We start from the raw sequence: 13,596 nt of genomic DNA, 5'->3' as shown, positions 1-13,596 counted from the left end.
GGAAAAAATAATAATAATTTTTAAAAAGAGTGAGAGGAAAGAAAAAAAAAAAAGAAAAAAACTTTCAAGGAGCTCTTTTAGCATTGCTGACTCTCCGAGACCCGTCTCAGGGCATACAAAGAATTAATTACTCCATGAGGTACACAACTACAACATCACTTGAAACTATGTGACATTTTTGGATAGTTCCCAGGCATTTGTAGCCAACAGGTGCCTAGTAGTTGCACAATTTTCTAATTAGTTCATGTGCTATACTTCAAAACTAATTACTAAAATGGCTGGATTATAATGTTGCAGAGAGTCATTCATGTGCCACCTACCATTAAGGGGAGGGAAGTTTTGTGAAGGTTAATTAGCATTTTTTAAGTACTTTGGAGATGAAAAGCTTAACTATATGCCTAATAAAAGAAGTAAAGGTAATAGTTTCCATTCAGTGAATTTTTTTTTTTTCATTGAAAGAGAATTGTAAGGGTTGCTTTAAGTCTAAGAACATAAATTTTCGTCTACAAGGAATGAAATCAACTCCCAACAGGATCAATCAAACCCAAGTGAAATGCAAATCAACCACGGTGACCTCCCCATCCTGGTGCAAGAGGGGCCGGTGGGGGCCCCCAGGCAAAGGTTCTGTGCAACTGAAAGTAGATGTTCCTTGTGCCCTTGAAGAGATCAAATAATCAAACCTTTATGTATGATACCCTTTTAATTAAAGTAGCACACAGATATTTGTCTCTTGGGTTATCTGCTGGCCATTCTCTGTTCAGACAATACCCACTGGCCTCTCTGAGAAGGGATCTTTTTGCATCTGAATCTCTACCTGAAATTGTGCCCTCAGCATTCTGGAGTCTGCTTGCCTACTGTTAAGATTTTCAGAGTAACAAGGAGCATTAAGCACATTCTCTATAAACATTAAATTATTTTCCCCAGACTTAGAGTTACATATCATTTTTTAATGAACTTTTTGTGGGCTTGGGAGATAGTATGCAAGTGAATTTTAAATACCCACACATATATATTTCTGTAAATTCTGTTTCTTCACAAAGGTAATAGAGGAAAAAAAGAGTACTCACTAATTACAAAAAATACATTTTAATTATTTGGCTCATGTGATTACTATTTATGCTGTAAATCCAGAATTGTCACTGACAGAAATTTATTACTGTCATCAATAGAAAGATTATTTTAGTGCTGCAGATGGTTGTCCTTTTATAGGCCATTTTAATGACTTGTTCTTATCTAATCTGTCATGCGTTATTTTGTTGTCGTTATGAACTTTCTAAGTTTCATATCAATCAATTTCTGATGTTTACTAAACAGATGGTGTTATATAAGAAAAAAAGGGAAAGCATAATAATGACATTTAGTTCTCAAAAATACTCCAACAACTACACATTTTGTCAAATATGAAAACTATATAATTTGTTTTAAAAAAAAAATGCATCCAAAACAAAATTATTCATAAGTTATAAACTCAAAGAGCTTACGAAGCAGAGTATGAAATCACCACGTTTCTGAAAGGAGGTTATTGAACTTCAGGAATGTTTGTCAATTAAGATACATTAGGAACCTATTTGCTGTAGTTCTCAGCATTCCTTTTCTTTGTACAAAGCACTACCAGCAAATAGTTGCAGTAATTGCTAAGTGATGTAGATAATTATTTAATACGTAGGTGTGACTCATGTCTGTTGCTTGAAATCTACTTGTGAGTTGTGGTAATTATTTGTGCACCTCAATTTACTGAAAATTTTGCCTCACCTTTGTAATCTTTATTATTCTTTTGTTTAATCATTGAACTATCATCAAATAGGCACAAAGACTTGGAGAGACAAGCTTTACAATAAATGAAATTACACATAAATGAATTAGAGTGTTGAAAAAATTGTAAATAACATTCTACATCAGAACAATTACACATGTTTTTCAGCTTATACTGGTAAAATAAGATTGAACTTTCCCACCATAACTTCTAAGAATATACAGAAAACTACCTCAAAGCATGAGGAAGACAAAGTGAAACACTCTTAGATGGGGAAATAACAGAGTTTAAGATCTCTTTACTGCGCAACTTCCATACATACATTGTAAGACAGGCTTCAATTACAGGATTACCTTCCCCACATAAAGAATACTTACATTCCTCCTAATTTCATACATTAACTAAAAATGTTCATGGAGTTCAACTGATTAATCTGTTTCTAGCAAATATTACAGTGGCTAAAAGGGAAACATAAATACTAGATCAAGGCTCAGAGATTTCCCAAGTATTGAATATCTACAAGGATGGAGATATCTAAGGACTATCTCTAAGCTCCAGTTCCAGTTCATAACCACTGCTACTGAGAAGGATGTTCCCCCCCCCCTTTAAATCAAATTTTAGTTTACTTCAACTTGTGCCTTTTGCCCCTTGTGTTCTTTCACTCTGCTCCTCCGAGAAGAATGTGACTCCACCTTCTCTGGAGCCCCATACAGATAAGGGAGGAGAGCAACTGGATACCCATCTTAAACTGCTTCACTCCTCCAGGCTGAACAAACCCCATCTCCATCTCTCCTTCATTCAATATATTATTTCTAGAGAGTTCAGACAGTGATGTATCAGATATCTAATATGTGTATTCAATCCCGCTCTTCCCCACCAGGGATCAATCATCTTCAGGCGACAATAATTATTTGATGGAACTAGAGCAGTAATACCACAACAGCCAGTTCCAGCTGGTGAATCTTACCTTGCTTCTAGATGGCCAAGGAAATATTTTCTTCCTGTTTCACAGAGCAGGAAATGGAGGAAGAGATTTTTTTTGTTTTGTTTAAAGATATTCTTTGTTCCAAGTATTCTCTCTTAATAAGCTAGTTACTGAGCTTTTGATAATTTTGGTTTTTTATGCTTTGTGATAACATATCAGGAGTTAGATGCAACTAATTAGCCTTTGTTAGTTGTTACCTGTTTACAGTATGCTGCAGTAGAATAGGTAGCACTGTATATCTGCTTTCTTATTTACCCAACAGATGTGTCCCCAGCAGGACATTCTTAGCACGGTGATGGTTCCTGCAAAATGCAGATTTCTCCTGGTATAAGCAAAACACTTAAAAGGAGGTAAAAGAGGCATGTTCCTGATGTACTACTTTTTTTTCCAGGGAAATTAGTAAAACTTGACAATTTGTCCAATTGTTTCTAAGAGAAAAAGAACAAAGCTACAAAAATCCCATTGCTCTAACAAGAATAAACATCTGTTAGTGCAGACAGCAGCTCAATGGACATGACATGGGTGTCAGTGTCTGTATTCCTGATATATAAACTGGGCAGAATTTATCTGGTATGGCTCTATATAAGTCACTGAAATTCCAGCAATAAAGAGATGTTAGCAAGGCCAATATCCTTGCCTTTCATCAGTCTTCTACAGGGAGAAATTAAAGCTGACTTGAACTCAGGGTGGATTCAGAAAAAAAAAAATATATATATATATATATATATATAAAACTTAAAAATAAACAACAACAACAACAACAAAAGGAACAGCAAAATAGCAGTTTCTCATTAAACTAAACTGATTCAAGTCAGTGATTGCAGTGAATAAAAATAATTTGAAAGACTTCCACCTTCATTGAACGTGTATTTTTAAAGCAGTGAAGACAATCTCAGTCATTACAGAATCACAGCTCCAAGACATCTGCAAGCACACTTGTATAGAAATGAATGGACGACACAGTACCTGTGGCTATAGCCTTGTGTTTAGTGAATAGAATGTAGTTTCTTAAATGGACAAAATCGATTTCTTTTAACTGATCGGCTACTCCCTATTTCATCTCCAAAGTTTTGCTCCATTTGCATGTCTGGTGTGCCAACTGCTGTTCTTTAAATTAAGGCAATCATCTGTTTGCCAGGAAAAAAAAAAAAAAAGAAAGAAAAAAAAAAGAAAACACTGAACTATATTTAACAAGATGAAAGGGCTGGATAAAAGATATCTCAGAGGCAAGCTTTATCTCATGTCAATGACAAGTTTCACCTCAAATAATACTGGCTGTAAACATATTTGTTTTAAAATGTACTCACTATTCTTATATTTTATCTGGGCTGCAATGAGCGGCATGGCACAGTGCACTGTACTTTGAGCCACAGTGGGAGACTAGAACGAGACTTATAATCCCCTGTCTACAGGCTGGCAGAGGCTGAATATGTCACAGTCAAAGAAATACAAATGCTGTTTATCAGAATAGACACATCTTTAGGCTGCCACATGCAATACTTATCTCTTGAAAACTAGCCAAGCAGCAGTCAAAAATCACATCCCCAGCGTTAGACTAGATGCTTATGAGAAGCAAAGGCTTACTGTATACTAAAAACCCATTACTTTTTCACAAGTCAAGCCAGAGGCTTGAGAAATGCCTCAACCATAAAAGTAGTCACATTCCCAGCCTTTGATTCTGCTTTTTAGTTTGAGTTTTCACCTTTACACCATGCATTTCACTACAGGTGGAGCTCTCCCTAAGGCTCTGAGTCTGGCCTTCTCCACCACCCTGGATTCTCAGGACCGACTGTCCCTAAACCCCTGAAGATGATCATTAGAGACAAGCATACATTACCAGGAAGAGCAGAAGTGATGCAAACGCATGCAGAAACAGATCCCAAGCACAGATGCTTGCAAATAGTTGTTTCAAGGTGGGCCTTCTAAATCTTATGCTCTGCCTTTTGTCAAAAATAAAAAATAAAAGAAAAAGGACACAGACCCAGGAGCTCGCCAGGTCTTCCCAGAGAGCCTGCAGGTTTCCTGGCTTCAGCTTAAAAACAACTGAAGTCCAGAAAAGATGGCACCTACCTATTTCTCCCTAAAAACAGGCAGAATGGCTTTCTGCTCAGGGCTGCTCCTAATTTCAAGGTCTGCATCTCCTCTTCTCCTTCCAAGGAGATGGTACAGCTTGACTCTGACCAGGCTCCCCAGCAAGACAAAGCTAGTCATGGATAATGATTCTCCCATGAACTGGGAACTGACTTACAAAAGTTGTGCTGCACCAAAAAGGAACCATCCACTAGCTAACTGCCTTCTTTTCTCTGTTCCTCTGCAAAAAGAATGCATGCTCAGTTGCAGTACTAAGGAGATACTTTCTGTATCAGTAGGTCTCACATAATCAAAATAGGAAGAGAAAGTTTAATGCAGATTTTTATACATGTTGGTAGTTCATTTAAATAATAGTATTTCCAGCCTGCATGAAACTTCACCAATATCTTGGTGAAATAGGTAATAAAAAACAGGGTCTGAAGAGTTGTTGCTGCTGTCTGAAGCAATTCAGTATGATTTCATGGAAAAGTTAAACAAATTTTGCCGGATTTATTTCTGTACCAAAGATAATGAGACTGCCTTGCTGTCTGTAATTTTCCATTATTATTTAACAAATTCTCTGGCAGGTCTGACTATAAATATTCCTGTTTTCCATAATTCTGTGACTTTCACAGCCAAATCCATTAACCAGCTTTTATTTATTTTTTTTTTTTTTTAAACCTCTGTCTCTTTAATGACTGTACATAGAAGCATCACTTTGGTTCTGAAATTTAGTTCATAAGGAGATGTTAAAAACAAACAGAAAGTGCAGAGAAATACAAAAGAGAAGAAACAAAACCAAAAACCTAGGACAGCCTGAAAACTCAAACAGCTTTCTGATCTGCTTTTTGCTACGCTAGCACTTCCATCCGTAAAAAAAAAAAGCTCCTTTGGCCTACAAGACCAAAGGCACGGTGTCAAGCACAGACTGTGTTTTCAATTCCTCTTGCACATCATGGTTTCAGTGCTCTTTTTCTCCCTCTTTTTGTATCTTTAATTTCAAACAGAATGAGGGGTGCGAATGTTTGAAGTTAAGACTGGTCTGAAACACTGGTCCTTTAGGAGATGTTGATATGGCTCAGTAACAGAATTCCACCAAGCCTAGAAAAAATTTCCAAAGGAAAGATCACTTGAACATTTTCAAAAGAAAAAAATAAATCACTAAATTTTGCAATCTAATCAACCAAAAGGCCAAAAATACAATGAAACAATTCAGCCTTCATCTTGCGTGTCTTCATCGTACCTGAAAGAATCTAGCTCTGAAGATGCTATCCTGACAATCTACGAGCAAAAGAAAACAAGATGTCTGAATGGGATGTTTTGGATATCTCAACATTGCTGCCATGTATAAAAATGGCACTTTGTAATTTTAGAACAATTCTGAATTATATTTGCAGAGCTGGGAACCCATCATGTGAAGCTGCCCACAAGTATCTGTTTAATAAACATTGAGCTCCTACTCCACGTGGATTTTGCTACCTGTAAGAAATGGTCCAGCAATTCGTGCCACTAAGGGGTTTTGAAGGGTTAACATTGAGGCCTGGGTTTAGGCGCGAAAAGAACAAGGGATTTCTTCGGAGAAAAACTACTGACTTTGCACGGATGTGCAGTAACTTCTGATAGCCGGCCAAGAGACCACCAGATAAGGAGGAAGAATGAGAGCCTTCCTGTCTTCCTGTCTCCCTGGACCACCAGATAAGGAGGAAGAATGAGGGCCTTCCTGTCTCCCTGTTCGAGCAGCCCCTGAGAAAGTAACAGAGACTGATAAGCAGGCGACATCAGATTCGGGAAACCAATTATAATAACCTTGCCTCTTTTAGAAGTAGTAATAAATATGTATTAGCCTAGGAGTATAAAAAAGTAGATGCCTTACGTAACGGGTGTGCGTCCCGGTGGAGCAGAGACTCCCGGCGCACCCAGCGCTGTTTGCTTGCCTCTATTCGTTTAATAAATTGTAAACTCTGATTGTAATCCTATTTGGGACTCAGTCATTTATAACAATTGGGGGCTCGTCCGGGATGGTCTTGGTTCCTGAATTCTGACTTGATCTAGGAGGGGCGCCCCCACCATTTGGTGGCTCCTGTTCGAGTCAGGTCGGGGCTAACACCATCCTGAACCTGAATAAGGGCAAGCAAAGATTTAGATTTTTTTATGAGCTCCCTTTGCCGGCTGCAGCACTATATTTTGCCCGTAATTCTGCGCGCGAAGATCCGAACGAAGACGACGGAGTCGTAAGTATTTAATGTGTATACCGTTCGGTTGGGTGGGTTTCGGTTGCCTGTGTGTGTGAGAGTGTGACTGAGACGGAACGTAGTTCCGAAGCGATTGTGGAGGTCTTCTAACCGCGGTTCCAATCTCCCGCGAGGGACTTGGCCGGTGAAGGACCGAAGCGATTCCTATAGGATTCGTGGGTGGGTGATAGGTCCTAAACCCCCTGCAAGACACTCTCACTAAGGCAACCAAGGGCTGTAGGAATTGCCACAGTAAAATTCCTAGATGGGTCAGACAAAATTGAAGACCCGGGACCAGAGAAAAGGGAGCAAATTACCAGACATACCACCAGAAAGTCCATTAGGGATAATGATTAGAAATTGGAACGATAGGGGCCCCAGAAAAGGAAAAAGCAAAGTAAAAATGATTCAGTATTGTATGATAGAATGGCCAAAGGAGCCTTTAAGACCACATGTCTTTTGGCCTATTTTCGGATCTTTTGAAGACTGGGTTTGCCAGGCTTTAAATCTACATGTTAACTCAAAGGAACCTTTTAGCCAGGAGGAAAGTGATTATGCAGGATTATGGATCAGGATCTCACGTCCTTTTCCAGCCTCAATATTTACACTAAAAGCAGACGAGAAGTTTGACGAAGAAGAGAACAAAAAAATAAAAAAATAAAAAAAAAAGGAAAAAGAAAAAGATGATGAATGGGAGTCATTGGATAACCTACCACCTCTGTATCCTAACAATCCACCCCCGGTGGTGCATCTTGTAATCCTGTTTTGTTCTTAAATGTTTTGACTGTGTCAAGGAGGAAGGTGGGAGCATTATCTAAGTAACAGTTTAAAAGTTTGGGTATATTCGCGGTGGTGTTCGGTCAGTTTCCCAAGTATCGGGGGAGAGGGGCTGACATTATCAAAGTGGTAGAACGGAGAGTCACTCCTTTGGTGGTTCGGGCCTGAGCCCTGGGAATTTGGTAAGAAGGGGGAGAGCGAATTTATTTAGGCCTCAATACCTTTTAAACCCCCATCTTGACGGATACACAGGAGTGATTCCTTGTTTTGTGTAGGCTTACTAACAAAGTGCATGAGAAAAATTAGCATTCGGCTTGAAATTCGGTCTTGTTGAAATGTAAATTTTGTGAAAAAGGTGGTATTGTTTGTCTAGAAGACAGAAGGCTGAGTGCTTCAGGTGTTTTTCCGAAGTCCTGCGGATTTATGATTGGAATGGGGCTCATTAATAATCTGAAATAGTAAAGTTTGTATGTGGAAAGAAGAGTTTAATCCCAGAGAATTGGGACATTTGGGAAGAAGATTAGGAAAAGATAGTAAAAACCTGCAATAAAAAGGTTTGCGTGGAAATTGAAACAAGGGACAGTAACTAATATAAATAAATAAAAGGGAATGGGAAATCAAGGAAAAGGGGAAAATCCAAAAAAAAAAAAAAAAAAAAAAAAAAAAAAAAAGACGTCCTAAAAAAGAAAAAGCCTCCTTGGGTGCATATTGGCACATTGGAAGGATATTGTTAGAAATGGGGGCACAGAAAGCAAGAGGACTTTCACTAAGTATTGCAATCAATGGTGGCCACTATATAAACTAAATGGTCACTTTATGGATCAATCGACTATAACAGTGTCTTGCAATTAATGTTTTTGAGGAGAGAAGGAAAATAGGATGAAATGTTGTATAGTGATACGTTGTTTCAGCATCTTGGAGGGAAAAGGTTTGGAATTAAGTTGGCCCCTGACTGAGCCTTTGGTGTTGGCATTAGAAAAGTACAGGCTGGAGAAAGATAAAGGAAGTGTTAAAAGGATTGTTGGAGGTGTTAAAGGTTGTGTGGCATGTAGTATTTAACAGAGCTGTTTGAAGTTGAATGAGCAGGGAAAGAGGATGTAGGAATGTTAATAGTTCCGTCTCAACCCGAGGCTGAGATCTCTAAATCGCGGGTGTGAGCCCTCTGGGGCAGGGGGACCGTGATGGGTCCGAGAGAGTTGTCGTGGAAACAGAAAAGCAGCTAACTCTTGAAACAACCTGAGTTCCTGTGTGAGCTCAGATTGCCAATGGGACCGCTCAGGGAACTTTCAACGATTGCATTCCCCTGACCGACCCCCTCACTGAGACCCTAATCACCCCGGAAATTATGTAAATACTAAAATCTGGTTAAATTGGCTATTGGGAATTGAGAATCTGTTCCAACAAGGTCCAAAAGAAACCCCTATGGAATTTATGGAATTTTTGAATTTTTGGACCAACTTTGAAATGCAATGAGAAAAAAAAAAAAATGGACCTGGCTTAAAAACAAACAAACAAACAAACAAACAAACAAACAAACAGAGGCAACTGGCTAGCCTCTTTCCAGGGCAATCGGCCCCTGATATCAGAAAGAAATTGTCTTAGGCTGCAGGACAAACTTACAACAGTCAGGAATGACGGGGACCTGGGGCATCTACCCTAGCAGGTCCACTAGTTGAAATAAAGCTAGGAAACGAAGACAGAGGCTTGAATTTTTTGTTGGTTATGGGAGCTTCTTTCTCTGTGTTAGTCAGTAAATGTAATAGGAGCAACATATTCAGTGTTAAATAGTTTAAAAGGACGATTAGGAACTAAGACAACTACAATAATTGGAGCCACAGGGAAGGAGGAGGAACGGCCATTCTTACGACCCCTTGATTTGCGTTTTGGGGGTGAGGAACTAACCCATAAATTTTAGTATGTACCAGAATGCCCGATGCCACTCTTGGGACGGGATCTATTAGCCAAATTAGATGCAACAATAACCTTTGAGGATGGAGAATTAATAATGAAGGTACCTGAGTCCAAAGTAGGCCAAATCCTAATGATCAAAGATAAACCCTTTGTTAATATTCCAAGAGAAGTAGAAAATGCAGTTATAGCAACAGTACGGGAAACAGATGTACCAGGGAAGTCGACACTGGCACAACTGGTAAAGGTGGAATTAAAGGAAGGAGCCAAACCTGTTTGAATCAAACAATATCCGCTTAAGATAGAAGCTAGGCACGGGAATGGTGAAAATTATTGACAAATTTCTCAAATATCAGATTCTGGAAGAATGTAAATCGGAATACAATACTCCAATTTTTCCAGTAAAGAAGCCGAATGGCGAGTATAGATCTGTACAAGATCTTAGAGCAATAAATGAAATAACAAAGGATATTCACCCGGTAGTAGCTAATCCTTACACATTGTTAACATCTGTGAAAGAGAAATATAAATGGTTTACCGTGATAGATTTAAAGGATGCCTTCTTTTGCATACCTCTTGATAAAGATAGTAGAAAATTATTTGCCTTCAAATGGGAAAACGTATTGAAGTTTTTGGACCACATATGGTAACAACCGTTTTGGAACAAAGGGGGGGGGCACTGGTTATCACCCAGCTGGATGATGAAATATCAGGCAATCCTAACTGAACAAGATGACATAACCTTGAAAACGACTAACCTGTTATATCCAGCAGTATTTCTAGGAACCGTTCCAGAAGAAGGACCGTTGGAACACAATTGTGTGGAAATAATCGAACATACGCCAGCCACAAAGATTTGAAGGATGTACCCCTTGAAAGGTATTCAGTGGGAATACCACACTCCGTGGCACCCACAAAGCTCAGGGAAAGTAGAAAGGATGAATCAAACAATAAAACAACAATTGGCTAAGTTAATGATCGAGACACAGCTGCCCTGGACGAAATGCTTACCATTGGCACTTTTAAACATAAGAACTAAACCACACAGTGAGACTGGATTATCATCATATGAAATGTTATATGGTATGCCTTATTCTCAAGGGATGCCCCTAGGGAACAATGTAGTTGAGGATCATAGTATCCAGAAATACATAATTACCATTGGAAGGAGATTACAGGAGATAAGATAAATTGGGATGATGACTCAGACACCACCTTTAGGATTTGCTATTCATAAAATACAACCAGGAGACAAGGTCTTAATAAAAACCTGGAGAGAAGAATCATTGAACCCCCGATGGGAGGGACTGTACCTTGTTTTACTTACTACTGAAACAGCTGTGAGAACAGCAGAAAGGGGTTGGACCCACGCATCCAGAATAAAAGGACCAATAACTACCGAAGCCTGGAGGGTTGAGTCCACTCCTGGGGAACTGAAACTGAGACTAAAGAGGAACTGATATCCCAGCAATGAGGTTCTGCATGAATTAAGGGCACTGGATAAAGAGGACAAGGCTGAAGGGAGGAAAGGGAGAAGGCAAGACCGGGGTAGGACCCTCCACTGCGGCGTGTATGGTCTACCGAGGGAGGCAACCCCTATGGGTATTGACCACCGAGTGAGAGTGCCTCGACCGGACTTCTCCCACACCAAGATCAGTTTGTCCTGAGAAAAATAACATGAGAACCTTTTAAACCCATAATAAAATTGTGATTAGTTTTTCCAGGAGCTGGATCACCCTGAAGGGCTGAATGGTAACACAAGCTCTGAAAGCGGGCCCAACCCCATGATTGAAGGCGCTTCCCACACTCTCAAGATTGGACGGCGAAAAAGGCTTAAAATATGACAGGTTGCCAAAGAGAACTGAATTGTGACTGTAAGTGGAAACCCAACGTGGGAGCTTGGAAGCGTGCATATATGAGTACAAACGGGGCAGACATTGTAACAGGACCACTCGGTAACAAGGACACTCTGTATTATCACGCCCCAAAGGGTAAAGATGGATGGGATGGTCATTTTCCAAACGGGACGTGGGCCCTAAAGGGACATTATTGGGTGTGTGGCAAACATGCTTACAAGAGGCTACCTGGAAACTGGTCGGGAATATGCTATGGGGGGTACATAAGACCCTTGTTCTTTTTATTGTCACAAACACAAGGAAATCATTTAGGAATAAGATTATATGATGACCTGAACAGAGTAAAACGATCTATTGATACTTCCTTATCCGGGGATAGTGCCCAAAAATGGGGAAAGGATGAATGGCCTCCTGAAAGAATCATACAGCATTATGGGCCAGCCACCTGGAACTCAAATGAGTTGATATCAGGAGCCCGAGAACCTATTTATAATTTGAACCGAATAATTAGGTTGCAAGCTATCCTCGAAGTTGTAACAAATCAAACAGCGACAGCCTTGGATCTTTTGGCTGACCAATCCACTCAAATGAGAAATGCTATATTCCAACATAGAATGGTCTTAGACTATTTACTAGCAGAAGAAGGGGGAGTATGTGGAAAACTGAACGATTCTAATTGTTGTCTACAGATTGATGATAATGGAAAAGTGGTCAAGCAGATAACAAAGGAAATTAGAAAGCTAGCCCACGTCCCAGTACAAACTTGGAAGGGTATGGATTGGGATTTCTTTTCATGGTTGCCTGGTGAACCATGGGTTAAAAGGATGCTGTTTTTATTTTTATGTGGTATAGTGACATTATTGTTTATACCTTGTACGATACCTTGCTTTACGTTGTTGATACGGCGAGTAATAAATAGCACCCAATTTGTGATGACTTCAGTGGAGAGAAAAGGTGACGTGTCGATAATGATGCTTAAGAAGTGGACACCCCGAGAACTGACTGATGAAATCCAATTGTTACTGACAAAGGTTGAAGGAGAGACACGAATTGATGATTAAAAAAAAAAAAAAGGGAGGAATTGTAAGAAATGGTCCAGCAATTCGTGCCACTAAGGGGTTTTGAAGGGTTAACATTGAGGCCTGGGTTTAGGCGCGAAAAGAACAAGGGATTTCTTCGGAGAAAAACTACTGACTTTGCACGGATGTGCAGTAACTTCTGATAGCCGGCCAAGAGACCACCAGATAAGGAGGAAGAATGAGAGCCTTCCTGTCTTCCTGTCTCCCTGGACCACCAGATAAGGAGGAAGAATGAGGGCCTTCCTGTCTCCCTGTTCGAGCAGCCCCTGAGAAAGTAACAGAGACTGATAAGCAGGCGACATCAGATTCGGGAAACCAATTATAATAACCTTGCCTCTTTTAGAAGTAGTAATAAATATGTATTAGCCTAGGAGTATAAAAAAGTAGATGCCTTACGTAACGGGTGTGCGTCCCGGTGGAGCAGAGACTCCCGGCGCACCCAGCGCTGTTTGCTTGCCTCTATTCGTTTAATAAATTGTAAACTCTGATTGTAATCCTATTTGGGACTCAGTCATTTATAACATACCTCAAAGCAATTTTAAAATACATCAAGCAAATCTCTGTGAATCAGCAAAATCAAATGCTGCTAACTGTTACAGGCAACATCACTTGAAGTTTCATTTTCTGCAATGCCTATTTAATGGAAAATGCATATAGAGTCCTTGGAGAGGAGACTGGATCCTGGGCCTACAACTATAACCCAAATCTCCTGATTACAGTGTCAGGCTCCCCTTTTCTCTCTCTAGTTTACCTAAGCTTGCAGATATTCATAAATGTATAAACACATCCTTGCTTCTTTTTTTTTTTTTTTTTGTTCCTTTGCAGAAGAGACACATTCACCTGAAAGGGTGAAGCATGCCTTCGAGGCAGAACAGGGGCTGTCCTAGTAGACAAAGAACTTTCCTGAGAGCTGGGATCAGATCAGCTTGACAAAACC

The 13,596-nt window shown here is 39.7% G+C and overlaps 2 protein-coding genes across 15 annotated transcripts in view; one reads left to right on the top strand and one right to left on the bottom strand.

Annotated features, from left to right (window-relative positions):
* Positions 1-13,596, bottom strand: part of FHIT (fragile histidine triad diadenosine triphosphatase) — a 531,998-nt gene that overhangs the window by 322,587 nt on the left and 195,815 nt on the right. The window lies entirely within an intron of this gene.
* Positions 6,295-12,706, top strand: LOC308200298 (endogenous retrovirus group 3 member 1 Env polyprotein-like). Of its 3 annotated transcripts, none has more exons than XM_080605797.1 (3): positions 6,295-7,039; positions 10,499-10,603; positions 11,440-12,706. In XM_080605797.1, exon 3 carries the CDS (start codon positions 11,565-11,567, stop codon positions 12,639-12,641), a length of 1,077 nt encoding a protein of 358 aa, XP_080461923.1. In that variant the 5' UTR covers positions 6,295-7,039; positions 10,499-10,603; positions 11,440-11,564; the 3' UTR covers positions 12,642-12,706. The 3 variants fall into 3 exon arrangements, with proteins under 3 accessions (XP_080461923.1, XP_080461922.1, XP_080461924.1); XM_080605796.1 differs by having other exon boundaries at positions 10,496-10,603; XM_080605798.1 differs by lacking the exon at positions 10,499-10,603.

Source organism: Anser brachyrhynchus, assembly GCF_964034855.1.
Source record: "Anser brachyrhynchus genome assembly, chromosome: 10".
NCBI lineage: Eukaryota > Metazoa > Chordata > Aves > Anseriformes > Anatidae > Anser > Anser brachyrhynchus.
Note: the sequence above shows the minus strand (reverse complement) of the source record. Positions and strands in the feature narration are given on the sequence as shown.